The following is an 18,010-nucleotide window of genomic DNA, read 5'->3' as shown; positions in this document are numbered from 1 at the left end:
ACAATATTTGCAGGAAAGACTGACTTCGCCGGCCGTGGCGGCCGAGCGGTTCTAGGCGCTTCAGTCCGGAAACTCGCGACTGCTGCGGTCGCAGGTTCGAATCCTGCCACGGGCATGGATGTGTGTGATGTAATTTGGTTAGTTAGGTTAAAGTAGTTCTAAGTTCTAGAGGACTGATGACCTCAGATGTTAAGTTCCATAGTTCTCAGAGCCACTTGAACCACTTTGGAACTAACTTCCAAATAACGAAGCTGATAATGATTAGTGCTTTTACTAAAGAAGAACTACCATCACGACAATTATATCTTGCATCTAAGTGAACCTTATCTGCATCACACTAGTGCAACATTTTTCTTTCGTTTTTTATATTGTTTTCGTAATGACAGCAGCTTCTTCGTTCTAGACATAGTTTTATAAATTCAGTTTATCATGTTTAAATGACCTTTCGACACAACCGTAGAGGTGAATCCGCCTGTAGCTGCGGAAGTAAGATAATCATTTATTGCACTATTTTTTATAAGTGCACTTGCCATCAGAGTGTCACAGAACTCTTGTAATTAGGTCTTGCAACACCAATAGTTCGTGCTTTTAGAAACTATATCGAGTACAAACGATCAACAGAGATGTCAGCCAGCCAGGGAAGAACTACAGCGAGTCACATATTCTTGAAACATTACTTGCCTAATTGTATGTGTGTCGCAGCAATAGGGCATAGCATAACGAGGCAGCGAAAGTAAGAATTTGTTATACACTTTTTGCACTTGTCATGTTCAGAAGCACTTGGGAATCCAATAAATCCGCAAGAAACCTTCATTCAATTTGACAGACGAATGTAGGTCTCTGGCAGCCACCTCTGCAACAATATAAGCAATAAAATTCAGTACCAGCCAATGTCAGGCTTACAAGACACACGTAAAGTAAATACGGCAACTATATTATTAACATCTACCTCCATTAATATATCAGACCCAATACCGACGGACTAATTTGTCGCGAATACAATATGTTATTGCTGAAGTCACCATTCCCATTTCTCTACACATACTAATCGTATAGTGATGAATGAGTATAGTAAGAAAGGTTTTTCAACCGGATTCTGACATTGCGTACCAATGTTGCCCGGAAAACTTTAACATAAAAGAGACTGTTAACTGCCATAAGGAAAAGTACAAATACGTTTACATCTACGTGATTTCTCTGCCATTCACAATAAAGTGCCTGGCACAGGGTTCAATGAACCACCTTCAAGCTGTCTCTGTACCATTCTACTCACGAATGGCGCGCGGGAGAAACGAGCTCTTAAATTTTTCTGTGCGATCCCTGATATCCCTCACTTTATCGTGATGATCATTTCTCCCTATGTAGATGTGTGCCAACAGAATTTTTTTCGCAATCGGAGGAGAAAACTGGTGATTAAAATTTCGTGAGAAGGTCTCGTCGCAATGAAAAACGCCTTTGTTTTCGTGATTGCCACTCCAAAGCACGTATCATGTCTGTGGCGCTATCTCCCCTATTTTGCGATAATACAAAACGAGCTGCCCTTCTTTGAACTTTTTCGATGTCAACCGTCAGTCGCACCTGATGCGGATCCCACACCGCACAGCAATACTCCAGAATAGGGCGGACAAGCGTGGTGTAAGCATTCTCTTTAGTAGACCTCTTGCACCTTCTAAGTGTTCTACCAATGAATCGCAGTCTTCGGTTTGCTCTACCCACAACATTATCTATGTGATCGTTAAAATTTAGGTTATTTGTAATTTTATTCCCTAAGTATTTGGTTGAATTTATAGTCTTCAGATTTGTGTGACTTATCGCGTAATCGAAATTTAGCGGAATTCTTTTAGTACTCATATGAATAACTTCACAGACTTTTTTTATTTTATTCAGGGTAAATTGCCACTTTTCGCACCATACAGAAATCTTATCTAAATCGTTTCGCAATTAGTTTTGGTCATCTGATGACTTTACAAGACGGAAAATGATAGCATCACCGTCAAACATTCTAATAGGCCTACTCAGATTGTCTCCTATATCGTTAATGTAGATCAGGAACAAAAGAGAGCCTATAACACACCCTTGGGGAATGCCGGATATTACTTCTGTTTTACTCAGTGACGGATCCCAACGACGGTAACTTATCAGTCAGGAATAAGAGACGCGCTGTTCATATTACCTTATTACCAACACAATTTTATTTGTTTTAAACTACTTATAACTTGATAATTTGTATACGATTTCGCCATAAATAGTAACCCTGACCACTGCGATACTCCATTAACTCTGCCCATCATACGCTTCCCGCGCCCGGGTTCCCGGGTTCGATTCCCGGCGGGGTCAGGGATTTTCTCTGCCTTGTGATGACTGGGTGTTGTGTGATGTCCTTAGGTTAGTTAGGTTTAAGTAGTTCTAAGTTCTAGGGGACTGATGACCATAGATATTAAGTCCCATAGTGCTCAGAGCCATTTGAACCATTTTTCTGCCCATCATACAAGAAGACTTTCCCGAACGAATATACTTGGAAGTGATTATCGAATCCTGCGGGATATTACACGTGTCAACAAATCCTTCTGAAAGAAATTATAATTTTCTGCGGAAACATCAGACTAGTTTAGCCGTTATTAGGCACGGAGACACAACGACTGTTCTTGAAGAGAATGTACAACCACAGCATTATGGTCCACAGCTGTAAAACGAAAACTCGCCAGAATTATGTGCGTAGATGATCAAGAAACACTCGCCTCCTAAAAGGAGGTAACGGAGAACGTGACATCCAACAAGAAGTTCCACTGGACACCGCCAAGATTCCAAAAACGTCTACTGCAGACAGAAGAAATAGTACAGAGAGTATTTCCAACGAACACCATTAGTGCTGAAAATGTGATAGAATTTATCAGCACATCAATATTGTGTCCAAAAAATTAAAACTACACTAAAAGAAATGAAGAGCTTGTGGAGGAAAATGGAAAGATTTACTACAGTTGTGACTACTTGTAGTCCGTTTAGGGGTCTGACAAGTAGTTGTATCCTGTAGAATTCTTTCGGTCATTACATGCGTCAGGATTACCGCCACATACATTTATACTGAATAATAACGCAATTGTTATGTTTATAAGAAACCTGAACGTTAAACGGGGTTTAGTCAATGAAGCAAGTATGTTTGTAACAAAACTCAATGAATTTACAATTAATTCCCTGTCCTTTTACGTTGGCAGAACTGTTATAATACCACGGATAAACTTAACATCATCTGATCCAAACATGACTTTTCGTTTGATAAGAAGGCAGCTGCACATTAAAACTGCATTTGTTATTACTGTGACCAAGTAGTAGGGACAAGCTCTTCAAAGAGCGGAATAATATTTACCAAACTCCGTCTTTATTCACGGACAACTGGATGCAGCTTTTTCAAGAGTACCTAAATAAACTAAAATTTTTTTATCTAATAAAGAAAATTAAAAACGTTAAGTACAAGAAGATGGCATTCTTACGTCAGATACCTTATACACCGAGGTATTATAATGCCCCGTAAGGAATTTTTTCAGAATTATAGGAAGGTACACACAAGAATGTATCATAAATTCATGGAAATTTCAAGTTGCTTGATTCATTTTTAAAGATGTTTTCTTCTCATTCTCAAAACTGCCGTTATTCTAACGTTTACACTTCTCCTAAATACTGCCAGTATTTATAACTAAGAAAAGTACGAAATTTTCACACGCGTCCCCTAATTATTATTGAAGCTTGAAATTTGACGGCAAGGGTATCAAGATGTATATGTTAAGGAAAAAATGAAAAATAGGCCGAAGCGGGAAGTGGCCGGTCATGTCAGGAAATGGTGATTGTTGCGTAAAATGACCAGACATTGACCGGTGTTTTATTTCGAGATTCGGCCTGCCAATTCGGCAGGAAGTGTGAACCCTACAGCTGAAGTCGCAAGAAAAAAAACGGAGCCCATCTGCAGAGTCTGCATAAGTTCAAACTGTATAGAAGCTATTCATTTTATCAATCTCACTTATTACAGTCATCACTTAACCTGCGATATGAATTTTCATGACATTTTAGATTGCACAACAGTCTCATACATCTACATTCGTAGCGATTTGTTGCTCATTTCCTAGCGCAATTGCATCGGGTGTACCCTTGGCCGTCGGTCAGTGGTTGTGAAGAAGAGATGGTTCCTATGTAACCACGGGATCCAGCGTGAGCAGTCTCTCGTACAGAATGGAAAACTCGTTTCTGGAATACTGTTGCTTTAGAACACTATTCTGTTCCTAGCTTGCAGAAAGCACCATCGACTTTCATGACAACTGCAGGAACGCTTCTGGGAAACCACCACCTGCGTCAACATCTGGAATACGGAAGCGAACGTTGTCTCCAGCTTTTGCTAGTGAGAATTTGGCATCTGAATTTTTAAGAATTTCCGAACCTTGTATTGGCAAACTAATAAGAGATATTGACATCTTTTTCCTGCTTTTTATTTATTTCGACATAGTCTGCAAGCAATGTTTTATGTTCTCCGCATGCCTTTCTTCCACTTCGTTACTTATTCCACAAACTGCATGAACAGCTTTGCCGCAGGATACACAACAATCTGCTGTACCACACTCAGCGCACTGACACACCACACTCAATATTTGTGCACTGATACTGTCAGACAACTGCTCTGTAGATTCCAATGGTTCCGTCGTCACGTGGCAGCGGCATTATCAGGCGGAGTTCCTGCATTTATAGCAACGTTCATTTCTTTTTCGACGTTGCTACTGTGTTATCCATGACCTCTCTGAGCAGATCGGAGGTATCAGACGTACTTTTCGTTTGCAGCCAAACATGGCTTCGTATAGCAACTGTTGAATGTCTTGATGAAAAGAACTGTGTTTTCATGAAGTGAATAAATCGGAGTCTCAGGCCATTCTGCTTATTTCTTCTTCTTCTGCATGTACGTTATTGTCATATTCTCAACATCCTAGTAGGCACATACGACGGAACCTTGACTTTGGCTATGTCTAGGTTTTCCGTGTACCAGTTTCAGTTAAGGCCACATGCTCTTCAGTTCATTTATAGCTCTGTTCGAAAATTCTCTCCCCTTATGTGACTGAAGCACACCTGGAGCACCTGTTGTGGTGAAGATGTCAAGTAGTTGGTAAGTAACTTCTTTTTCTCTTTTGCTTTTCCGGCGTCGCTACAACATAAACATGGTTAACTGGTCGAGGTAATTATAAAATTATTGTCACTGTCAGGTTTACTTTTTAGGTCTATCACATCTACCTGGCATCTTGACTTAAATTCCTTGGTATCAGACAGCTTGGCCTGACAAGGTTAGCATAAGGGCAGACAAAACGTTGTGACTTCTTTGTTGACATTTTTGTATTTAGTTTGCAGTTCATTTTACATACATGTCCAGTCTTAAAATGAGTATCGTGTAGGGTGTTGAACAGTTCTTCTGTATTCACGTAGTATAAAATAACGGTGTCGTCTTTTGATACTGGCACAAAAAGGTTTTCTTTCCCGTTAAGTTCAATAAGTCAGATTTTCTTTGCCGACGATGGTGAAAACTCTCTTTTCTCTGCTTTGCTTTGGCTTATCTAATGTCCTATGTAAGGCAAAGATTATACTATTATTTGCTTTTTGTTGCAGCAGATTATTCAGAGAGACCGACAACCGGTTGTGACATCGAATATTGGTTCCGCATCTACTTGTATGCCAAATTCGCCCTGCTGCGTACTCCCGTGTGAAGTAGTCATGCGACAACCCTCTGAAGAACAATGCGAACAACTCAAATCGACGTGCCGTTACAGGCGATAGGCCTACAGTCCAAATAATTATGTTCTGTTGCTGATTTACGACGTTTGAAGGAAAAGCAAATATCAGAAACAAAAGAACACATCACAGGCCCGGCCATCCGACTTTCACTAATTCGGCCTTCCATTTAGTCCGAACCGGTCAGCCGGGAATTTTTTTTTTTTTTTTTTTTTTTTTTTTTTTTTTTTTTTTTTTTTTTTTTTTTTTAGCGTTAAAGGTCGTGTCGTATTGTTCACTTTCCTTACCACTGACCTTTCTGTTCATCCGACCAAACTATTGTTAGCTGAGAACGGATAAAGCTCAGAATGGATAAAGTGGGCTCTACTGCATTATGACCACTGCCCACCGCTACGTTGTATGCTCCTGGTGGCGTTGCGCGCACGTAACGCGATAACAAAAGTATAGAAGCGGAGAAGACACGGACGAGAGATCACCCTAGCAAAGATATGGGCTGCAAATGGGAAAATCCATTGAGATAAACCGCTTTGACAGAGGGTAAATTATTATCATGCAGAGCCTGTGAACGAGTATCTCGCAAACTGCGGAGCTGGCGGAATCTTCACATACTACTTTCGTGAACATCTTTGGAAAGAGGTAGAAAGACATGAAACTATCACTAAGCGCTAAATGGTTGGACCTCTATGACTATTCACAGAACGTGGTGCTTCAAGACTTGTGTGCTCTGTAAGGTTGGATAGAGAAAGAGCATAGTGCCGGTGCACGCACAAGATTTTCGGAACACACCGCTCATCGTACACTGTTGAAAATGGAGCTCCGCAACAGACCACTCCTACGTGTTTACATGATGACCCAACAACATCGTCAGTTACGACTGCAGCAGGCACGAGACCATCGGGATTTGACCGCCGGTCAATGGAAACGTGTCCTCTCTTTGGATGCATCACATTTTTCCTACTCTTGGTCGACGGTCGCCTCCACAAACGCCGTCATCGAGATGAACGGCTGCTCGAAATATGCAGCGTGCCACGGATGCAGGCTGGTAAGAGCACTATTATGCTATGAAAGACGTACTCTTACGCTTGCATTGGACCTATGGTAGTAATCGAAGACACACTGACAGCTGTGAAATTCTCCTGATGTAAATCCTGTGGAACCCATTTGTGTCGCTATCGGGTGCCGTTACTCCGTACGAAAATCAGTGGCCCCCAATTTACGTGAATTACATGACCTGTGGGTAGGCATCTAAAGCCACACATCTCCACAAATCTACCAAGAAACTGTCGGATCGTTGATACGCAGAATCAGTGATGTATTTCGTTCCAAAGATATACAAACAAGATCCTAAGCAAATCATCATAATGTTTGAGCGTCACTTATACATTTCTTTTATGGAACTACTGGAAACAAGGAACAAGGAACCGTGATATCAACTGCACCTCATTTGTCATTTGAAGGAGTTAAAGCAATTTTAATCAGCTTTTAAAACGTTACCTATACGAGGAAAAACTCTTTCATTACATTTAAATGTTTCTTTTTCCCCCTAAAACCTCAGGGTATTTTCAGAGAGCAAACTTTTCACACATAGCGGCTCTTTTCTGGAAGTCTCGGAGAGATACGGCATTGAGTAAGAAACTAATCCAATGTTGGAAACGTTAGGATATTTACCGGTCACTTTATCTAGCACATTTTAATAAATTTCTCTGTTTTAGGGGACAACAGGCTCCCAAGAAGTGTACGTCTTGGTGATTGTAATGATTTGGGGGTGAGTAGATGGAGTTTCCAATCTCAAACATACTGAAGAACATTACCAGATACTTACAATCCCCGGAGATCTTCGCACATCATAACCATAAATGGGATCAGTGTTAAGGACATTTTTATTTGTCTCTTATCTGGAGTGTCCTTACACTTTTGGTAGAAGAATGTTTCTAGTGTAATGTGGCGGTAACTGTCCCAGATAGCAATGTTCTATACCACCAGTTTCAGTAAATTCGCCAAATATAACTTCCCCGTGAGAGCGTGCCTCGGAGGCAACAAAGTTCACTGTTCTAACAGAAACAGACTGCTACAAACTCACAGTAAAAGTAAAGCAGAAATAAAGGCCTAATTAATTCGCTTACGTAATATGCACTTCTGGAGAGATCGCAGATGCCGCTGTGAGTTTATCTACACGACACAGAATTACAAATACAAGCCAGTGTCATTATAAATGTATTCTGCTCAGCATAACAAATTTTCCCGGCACATATCGGCTGAAAATTCAGTTAACTTTCTACCTTCCCTCCAGCTCTCCATGCATAGTTTTCGAGTAACATTTCTACTTTATGATTAACATTTCAGCGTTGCCCTCCAGTGTGAAATATACATGTCATTAACAACTCTCATGCAAATTACTTTCATTTTCTCCTTAATCGAAACCTATTGTCCAGTGGGGAAGCCTAATATCCACAATCACGTCCTATGCCGCGCCTGTCTAGTAGAGGTTACATAATTTCTTCTACGTAATACGTTCTTGTTTTTTGGTCATTAACAACTCTCATGTAAATTACTTTCATTTTCTCCTTAATCGAAACTTATTGTCCAGTGGGGAAGCCTAATATCCACAATCACGTCCTATGCCGCGCCTGTCTAGTAGAGGTTATATAATTTCTTCTACGTAATACGTTGTTGTTTTTTGGTAATTTTTATTATTTTGCCTTCGGCGCTGCGGTAGAACACAGCCATTACATTGTTCCATCATCATTACTATATCTTTAACTACAATAAATGCTAAGGGAAATTTTAAATATACATCATCCGTCGCGATCCAAGGAGCAAAGTATTCGTGCGGCCAGTCCACTTGTTAAACAAGCCTCAGCAATGAAATGCCAATATGAGACATGATGAAACAGGTGTTCTTTCATATTTGGGAATACTGTTCGCTGTAATCGAGTGATTCTACAAACCAATCATTTTTATCTTGAAGTAGTTTAATTGCTAACAATGGTGCCTCTTCTGATGTTAAACCTATTACTTCAAAATCATTCTTAACCGAATCCAGGTACCTTCTCCTCGGTCTGCCCTGACTCCTCCTACCCTCTACTGCTGAATCCATGAGTCTCTTGGGTAACCTTGCTTCTCCCATGCGCGTAACATGACCCCACCATCTAAGCCTGTTCGCCCTGACTGCTACATCTATAGAGTTAATTCCCAGTTTTTCTTTGATTTCCTCATTGTGGACACCCTCCTGCCATTGTTCCCATCTACTAGTACCTGCAATCATCTTAGCTACTTTCATATCCGTAACCTCAACCTTGTTGATAAGGTAACCTGAATCCACCCAGCTTTCGCTCCCATACAACAAAGTTGGTCGAAAGATTGAACGGTGCACAGATTACTTAGTCTTGGTACTGACTTCCTTCTTGCAGAAGAGAGTAGATCGTAGCTGATCGCTTCCAGTTCTTTCACTATGTTGCCATCCTGTGAGAATATGCATCCTAAGTACTTGAAACCGTCCACCTGTTCTAACTTTGTTCCTCCTATTTGGCACTCAATCCGTTTATATTTCTTTCCCACTGACATTACTGAATAGGGGATCATGGAGGAACTGTGTAAGGGGGGCTATGCTCCAGACTGAACGCTGAAAGGCATAATCAGTCTTAAATGATGATGATGATGATGATGATGATGTAGTTTAATTTCACAGTTGAGAAATTGATGCCAATACTGACGAAAGAAATATTAAACCATAAATCTTAAAAACATCACGGTTGAGCAGCGAATGCCATGAAACCATTCCTGTAAAATATGACTACAGTCAGCTGAACATGCGAAGATGTCATGTTTAAATGACATAGTGTGTGGATAGTAAAACATTCCCACCAGCGGTACCGGAGTGTATGAAAGAATACATACATACCAGAAAAGTATCCGCGATTAGCACCTCTGAGATAAAAGGTCTTCCATCACAGATAATGAAAACAGCATATCAACTAATAAAAAGTGTCTAAAAAATAATATCAGTTAAAGCAAGATACGAAATTACTACACATTAACACAACGGGAGACTCTATATGCCACAGAATGCCATGCTTTGAACAAAAAAGGCCGAATAGAGGAATTAGGAATATCATAAAGTTCCGAATAGAGGAAATAGAAATATGATAAAGGTCTTGAGGTAAGTCAAAAGCCCAACCAGAGAACGATGACAGAGACCACTTGCAGGAGAAGGATTATATTTTATGCAGGAGAAGGATTATTTTTATGCCCACGTTTTTAGTATGACTCTGCAGCGTTATGTAGTCGCAGATTCCAGCACTTTTACAACAGGAACAACAAGGACGCTTGGTTCACCGCAGTAATGCAATTAACCAGTAATATGTGGATAACACTTGAAAGACGGCGAAACAACGGATTCGTCGATTTTCACATTATCGCTATCTCGGATGCAAAGTATATAGAGTGATACATAGATCGAAATAATTTGATCCTCTATTTTTATTAAAGATTATCCGATAGTGATTGTCAGTACATGAAGTACTTGTAGGGGTTTTATTTCTTGAGAATTATATTTGGCTAGGCTAGCAGTTTCATAGTCAGAGAGCAGATCAAAGTGGACCGAAGGGCACCCTTAACTTAACGTAGGTTGTCAAAGGTGACGTCGATGCTAAATAGGAAAGCGTTCGCCGTAGAGTATTGTGTGCGCTGGACAGGACTAGGGGACTCGTGTCGCGAACCGATACAATGCGGACAGCAGTTGTGTCGTCGGAACTGTGCACGGGATGACCGCCGCTCTCACGTTACTAAAGCGTTTTCCTTTGGTGAGGGCGTTGTAAAGGACAGTAAAGGTCCCAGAAGTTGGGCGACAATGAGCCTTGGGCGGAGAATGCAGAGAATGAAGGGAGAACCGATAGATTTACTCGGAGTACCCTCCGCCACACACCGTCAGTCGGCTTGCGTAGTATGGATGTAGATGTAGAAGACTGCCGATAGGAGAGCCATATACATGTGGGCACTTTTCAGGCTCTTTGAAAGCTACAGGGATTTATGTCTCTACGCTCTCGGCAGAACACGGCTGGCGAGGTGTGCCGATTCTATATGACTGCAACTTTTTTGTCCCAGAATACCTGCAGCTGGCCGCTCATATGTGTAATGCAGATAGAATGTAAGGAGGGTCTGGGAAACCACATAGTGTAATAAAATAACGCGCTCTTTTGACGCATCCAGAGGACAGAGCCGAAACAAACTCCTGTCTTTAGCTATAGAAAGGTTCAGAAATTCAAGGTGAAAGGATATCAATGATACGATTCGCTGATGGCATTGCTATCCTGAGTGAAATTGAAGAAGAATTACATGATCTGCTGAACTGAATGGACAGTGTAATGGGTACAGAATATGGACTGAAAGTAAATCGAATAAGGAGGGAAGTAATGAGAAGTAGCAGAAACGAGAACAGCGAGAAGCTTAACCATCACCACTGATCGTCACGAAGTAGATGAAGTTAAGAAATTCTGCTGCCTAGGCAGCAAAATAACCAGTGACGGACGGAGCAAGGAGGACATGAAAAAAAAAGAGCATTCCTCGCCCAGAGAAGTCTGCTAGTAATAATCATCGGCCTTAATTTGAGGAAGAAATTCCTAAGAATATACGTTTGAAGTACAGCATTGTATGGTAGTGAAACATGGACTGTGGGAAAACTGGAATAGAAGAGAATCGAGGCATTTGAGATGAGGTGCTACAGTCGAATGTTGAAAATTACTTGGACTGATAAGGTAAGGAATGGGAAATTTCTGTGCAGAATCGGAGAGGAAACAAATATGTGGAAAACACTGAAAAGGAGAAGGGACAGGATGATAGGACATCTGTTAAGACATAAGGGAATGACTTCCATGGTACTAAAGGGAGCCGCAGAGGAAGACAGAGGCTGGAATGCATCTGGCAGATAACTGAGGATGTAAGTTGAAATGATACTCTGAGGTGCAGAGGTTGGCAGAGGAGAGGAATTCGTGGCGGGCCGCATGAACCCAGAAGACTTATGACCAAAAAAATCTGGGTGTGAAAATGCCGGAATTTCAGTAGTCAGCCTGGTCTGAAGTAGTAGTTTTGGAACGTTATTGACAAGTGGGAGAACGCTCCAAGAGAACTCATACTTGTCACTGGATGACTGCTCATGAGATTCGACGACTGGCCCTCGAAGATGGGATGTAGGTTGCGGGGAAGCTGTTAGTGAGAGAGTCACTTCGAATTCTGCCCACAGAATACGGTGTGGAAGTAGTCGTTTCACTTTGCAGCTCCAACTGGAACATAAGGTAAGGTTTGCGTTAGGTAGCTTTTCCCGATTCACGTGTATTGTCTGACACAGTGGCCACCGACTGCAGCACTGGCGTACTACAGAACGACGCTAAAATATTAAGATCTGCAGTCAGCTTCAGCAAGTGTAGGTCGCAGTGTGCTCGGTAAACGTTAGAGTGTTGTTGAGTAGGAGGAAGACGCCCTTCTGCATGCATATTTTTATTACGAACTCCAATTTTGTCAATCACTGTTGTCAGATCGCGGAAACAGGTTAGTGTGCTAAAAATGTAGTTACCCACTATTCGGTTCCTTGTTCTGAATCTCCGTCAACGTTAGTTACTAGTGAATGTTTCATGTTGTGATAATTTGTCAGTGCACGGGATCACAAATAATAAAATATTCTGGGCTATTACGCTGCCGTCGAATGGATTTCACCTTAAAACCCAACATTTCGTCGCCATTTGCGGAGGACATTATCAAGGGGTATCGTAGCTACTTTCAATTCCGATTCACACCCTGATACGCTGCTGACAACAGAAAAATTCCGCTTCCGCACAGTGGCGTGACGTCATATGTTTTGAAGGCGCGAGCACTATTGACCGTAGTCGAATGCCGTCGTCTACTGATGCTATCACCTCATGGTGGAAGACTGGTGCACATCTTTTTCAGCATCAGAATCGGGATTTCACTCCGTTTCACGCCCTGAAATTCCTGAGTGTTTTACAACCTTTGTGGCCTATCTGTAAAGCATTTAGTGGTATCCGCTTATGAATGAATTGAGTCCTATCAGATGGAATGCGGTGGTCTTCTGGCTGCAAAGCATATTCCGCAATAGCTGCTCTGTGAGTCTCATCTCTTCTGCAATTGCCCTTGCTTTTTTCTGATGGTTTTTTGTCCGTTCTTTTCGTATATGTGTGCCAGTCTTCCACCATGGGGAAGTAGCAACAGCGAACGATGGCAGCCAACAACGTTCAATTGCGCTCGCGCATTCAAAACATGCCACGCCACGCCACTGCGTAGAAGCTCGTGGAAGCGGAATTTTACTGTAGTCAGTAGCAAGGCAGGGTGTGAATCAGTCCTTAAGAGTACTCTGCTGATGGGGATGAAACGTTAGGTTTGAGGGTGAAATACAGGTTAATTAGAAATGTTGGAAATTTGTGGTAAGATCTTATGGGACCGAACTTGTGAGGTCAGCGGTCCCTAAGCTTACACACTACTTAATCTAACATACGCTAAGGATAACAAACACACTCATGCCCGAGGGAGGACTCGAACCTTTGAAGGGGGGAGCACGATTCTGGCCCTGTGACAGGGACAGGTATACGTTTTGGAAGATGTCGTCACCATCGGGTAAATCGTACACCAAGCAGATGGTCCACAATACACGTAGTCCGCAGCAATCATGGTAGTCTCACCGATTACTACGACTGGTCCAATGGAAGCACAGGGGATCGTCTCCCATAGCATAATACTGCCTTCTCCCCGCCCCCGGCCTGCATTGTTGGCGCGATGCGCGTGTCAGTCATTGTCCAACATGATGGCGAATCTGGACACTACCCTCGACCTGGTGTAACAAAAACATGATTCATCCGCCGAAGCGCCACGTTTCCATAGACCGATCTCGATGATTAGATGGCTACAGCATTCATAACAGACAATGTTGATATGTCATCATGGGTGTACGTTGTGCTCCTCGTTTGCTACCGAGCCCAGCGTTAAACATTTTGAGCTTGACGGTGTTCTCCGTAATCACCGGGATCTGTGTCTGCGTTGTCCTCTGTCAAGTATCCCTGTTTATTCTGATTTACAGAGCGGTGAAATCTCCGACTTTCCCTTTCTGTGGTGTGTGGTCATCCGACATCCTTTTACCTACTTGTGCTTACACAGTCCTTCAACCACTTTTCATAAATGCTCACTATAAAAGCACAGTAACAGCCGACCAGATTTACCGTTTCTGAGATGCTCATTCTCAGGCACTAGGTCACAACAATCTCCTCTTTGTCGAAGTCAAATATGTCTGGGATTCCCCCATTTGCGCACATATCGTCACTAAACGGTTCCCCATCCAAAAAAAGTCAGCTACCTGTATTTCCTATTTTATTTTACTTATGCGACTAGTTTCGACGTTTCACTAGCTATCTTCATGGCCCCTGACCGACGTGTCTCATGTGCAATCGAAATAGGAGCCACCATTCAGTAACTTGTATCCGTGGTCTACTTTTTTAACAACGTGATCCATTTGTTCATCAATTTCAGACTCGGCAGCTGGTTCATTTCCGACAATCGAATTGTTGTATCCATAACAGAAGTGACGAAATACAAGATTTCGCTTTGGTGCCCTTTTCCCCAAATAAACTTTGATAAAATCCTGTTATATGAAGAACGTTTTCAACACAAAATTTGTAAAAAAGTTGTTTGTATTCGTTTCGTTTTATTCATTCAAACATTCGTAACAAATCAGTTCCAGGCATTAACGTCGATCATTTGTGGCTACCTAACGAATTGGCACTGCATATCGTCAATAATAAAGTAGAGCAGTTCAAACTTCGTCAATTCCCAAAATATACTTAAAGCATACATCCTCAGTGACTATCAGAATGCACTATCTGTCCAGTCTCTTGTTAGGGCATACTGAAGCGTAAGATTGGAACACGTAACATATACCCATCTACATCTCTCTGTATGTATAGACGTAACCATGTACAATACTGTATCGATTTTGTGGCATATACGCACAGAAGACGTATTCCTGTTCACAGTTTTTAATGTTACTGAGCAATAGTCATGCAATAATTTTTAAATGAACACACCGCCATTTGACTGTATTATTGTTTATTGAGTTACGATCCAGGTTTCGGCATTTTATGCCATTTTCAAGTTATTGAGCTTATGTCATTAACATATATTGCAGGAAATCAAGGTTGAAATTGGCCATAAATTAAAGAAAATATTCACTCCCCCCAAAATGCCAGAAGTAAAATATTTTTAAGATGATGCGGTGAATTTTAGGCTTGATGTTCTGTAGTATATGTTAATGACATAAACTCAGTCACTTGAAAATGGCATAAAAGGCCGTTACCTGGGTCGTAATTAAATAAACAACAATACAGTCTAATGACTTTGTGTTCATTCAAAAAATATTCCTGTTAACATGTACCAGCAATGTGTTACATTGTAAAATGAAGCTGGAAGCTTAAGATACGTACTGGAAAATGACCTTGGTAGACATTGGCCGATCGGACGGATAGTAAAAGAAATGCAACCTATTTCGACCACGTTTTCATTCTCAAAACCTGCTACACAATATCGGGCTGTGCATGTTCTGCCTCACATGTATCGTGCTATGAACAGTCCACCGCGCCACCGCTGCTTCTGTATATAAGCACGAGTAACGTCCGACAACATGCAAAATGTAATCACTTAGGTAACGCGTGGATACAGCCAGCCATGGTTTACATAGAAGCTGTCTTACAACTTGAAGACTACCATGATTAACGTAACGTACTTGAGGCTAGGACAAGTGCATTAGTGGGCACTATTGACGTTGAATCTCATGATGGCATGCTGAGAACTTATCAATACTTGCTGTACTATGTAAACTATGCCTCGCCGGAAATCTACATCTTCATGGGTACTCTGCAAATCACATTTAAGTACCTGGCAGAGGTTTCATCGAACCACCTTCAAAATAATTCTCTATTGATGCAATCTCGTACAGCGTGCTGAAATAACGAACACCTATATCTTTCTTTACGAGCTCCTATTTCCCTTATTTTATTATGATGATCGTTCCTTCCTCTGTAGATAGGTGTCAACAAAATATTTTCGCATTCGGAGGAGAAAGTTGTTGATTGAAATTTCGTGAGAAGATTCCGCCTCAACGAAAAACGCCTTTGTTTTCATGCTGTCCACTCCAAGCCCTGTATCATTTCAGTGACACTCTGTCACCTATTTTGCGATAATACAAAACGTGCTCCCTTTCTTTGGACTTTCTCGACGTACTCTGTCAGTGATATCCGGTAAGGATCCCACAGCACGCAGCAGAACTCTAAAAGAGGACGGACAAGCGTAGTGAAGGCAGCTGCAACATTTTCTATGTGTTCCTTTCATCTTACATAGTTGGTAATTGTAATTTCTAGATAGTAGAATTAAGGGCCTTTACATTTGAATGATTTATCGTGAAATCGAAGTTTAACGTATTGCATTTAGCAGTCATGTGTATGACCACATACTTCTCGTTGTTTAGGCGCAAATGCCAATTTTTGCACCATAAAGGTTATGTTTTCTAAACAGTTTTGCAATTTGTTTTGATCTTCTGATCACTTTATCAATAAATCTAAAACGGCTCCTCAGATTGTCACCTAATTTTTTTATACAGATAAGGCACAGCAAAGAGCGTATAACATAACGTTGGGGAACGCCAGAAATCACTTCTGTGACTTTCCGTCAATTACTACGAACTGTGATCTCTCCGACAGGAAATCACGAATTCAGTCACATAACTGAAACGAATTTCCATAAGCACGCAATTTCACTACAAGCCGCTTGTGCGTAACAGTGTCAAAAGCCTTCTGGAAATCTAGAAATACGTAATCTATTTGTAATCCCTTGTCAATAGCACTCAGCACTTCGTGTGAGGAAAGAGCTAGTTATTTTTCACAAGAACGATGTTTTCTAAATTCGTGTTCACTGTGTGTCAATAGACTGTTCTGTTCAAGATAACGTAATGTTCGAGTACAATGTATGTTCCCAAATCCTGCTGCGTATCGACGTTAATGATATAGGCCTGTAATTTAGTGGGTTACTCCTACTACCTTTCTTGAATATTATGGTGACCTGCGAAACTTTCCAGTCCTTGGGAATGGATCTTTTGTCAAGCGAACGGTTGTATGTAGTTGTCTGAATAAATGAAAAGAAAATTACACAAGAAGCATTTGTCGACAGTTGACCTTTATCACAACACGAAAGCTGCGCAGCATACAAGCTTTTTAGTTTTCGAGGTAGTTTTTCTTTTCTACTCTCAGATTTCGAAGGCAATGTACACAGAGAGATTTCCTTGCCTGTTTCTGATACGATACCGCCCAGTAGCTTAGCGAGACTCTTGACGTGGGCCGGACGTGTAGCTGACGTAACCCTCCGCCTGTGTTGCAGCGACGGAGAAGAGCCTGCGGCTGCAGCCCTACAAGCCGACCGGCGACTCGGTGAACGTGTCGTGCCGCGCCCAGGGCGTCTTCCCGGAACCAAAGATGGTCCTCTACAAGTACAGCGACGGCGATCCCAAGTGAGTACCTGCTGCCACTGTACACTTGTTCTGGGTAGATGGTTTGTGAGGTTAAAGTGATGCACGATAGTGTAAACACTAGTAGAACTCAATAATTTGCTGAATTTCAGCTGTCGATGTGTTATGTTACTTAGTACTCAAAACTACACTCTATTATGTTCTACCTCGTCGAGTAAGAGTGGTAAAAAACGGTAAATGGGGATCGGGGTCTACACAATTTACATTTCGGGAAAGGGGAAGGCTCATTAGCCTCTCCGATTGAGACAGCTTTCCACGATTTTCTTTCTTGTGACCATCTATTCATTCAACCCAAAATCCTTAGTACTTCGTTGTTTGCATATGCAACATGCAGGAGGGAGGAAGGGGGGGACATGATGGGACACTTGTCTCTTCCCGGAATCTAGGTACAGCTTTGTTATCCATTACAGAATTATCTGGAATTTCTTCTAGTCGTTGTCTGTACTCCATTAAATAACAGATTCACTATTGCCGATCGAGGCGAGGAATACTGCATCCTTATCAATAACTATACAGTGTGTTCCAAAACTATTTTTTCAAATTAATACAGGAAGCAGAGAACATGAAAACAAATATAGTTAAGATACATATGATCCGTGACGGCAATTTATGATACTAGGCACGATTTACACGAAGGTAGTCTATCATGCCAGTTACAGCAGCGGCATCCATTGGATCTGC

At 41.5% G+C, this 18,010-nt stretch overlaps 1 protein-coding gene across 2 annotated transcripts in view; it reads left to right on the top strand.

Moving 5' to 3' along the window:
* LOC124795320 overlaps window positions 1-18,010 on the top strand; it is a 485,179-nt gene that overhangs the window by 369,098 nt on the left and 98,071 nt on the right. For both annotated transcript variants that reach the window (XM_047259291.1, XM_047259292.1), the window contains exon 3: window positions 17,182-17,311. In XM_047259291.1, coding sequence (XP_047115247.1) covers window positions 17,182-17,311 — 130 coding nt within the window. The remainder of the gene's footprint in view (window positions 1-17,181; window positions 17,312-18,010) is intronic.

This window comes from Schistocerca piceifrons, chromosome 4 (genome assembly GCF_021461385.2).
Source record: "Schistocerca piceifrons isolate TAMUIC-IGC-003096 chromosome 4, iqSchPice1.1, whole genome shotgun sequence".
Lineage (NCBI taxonomy): Eukaryota > Metazoa > Arthropoda > Insecta > Orthoptera > Acrididae > Schistocerca > Schistocerca piceifrons.
This window is presented reverse-complemented; position numbering and strand designations above follow the sequence as displayed.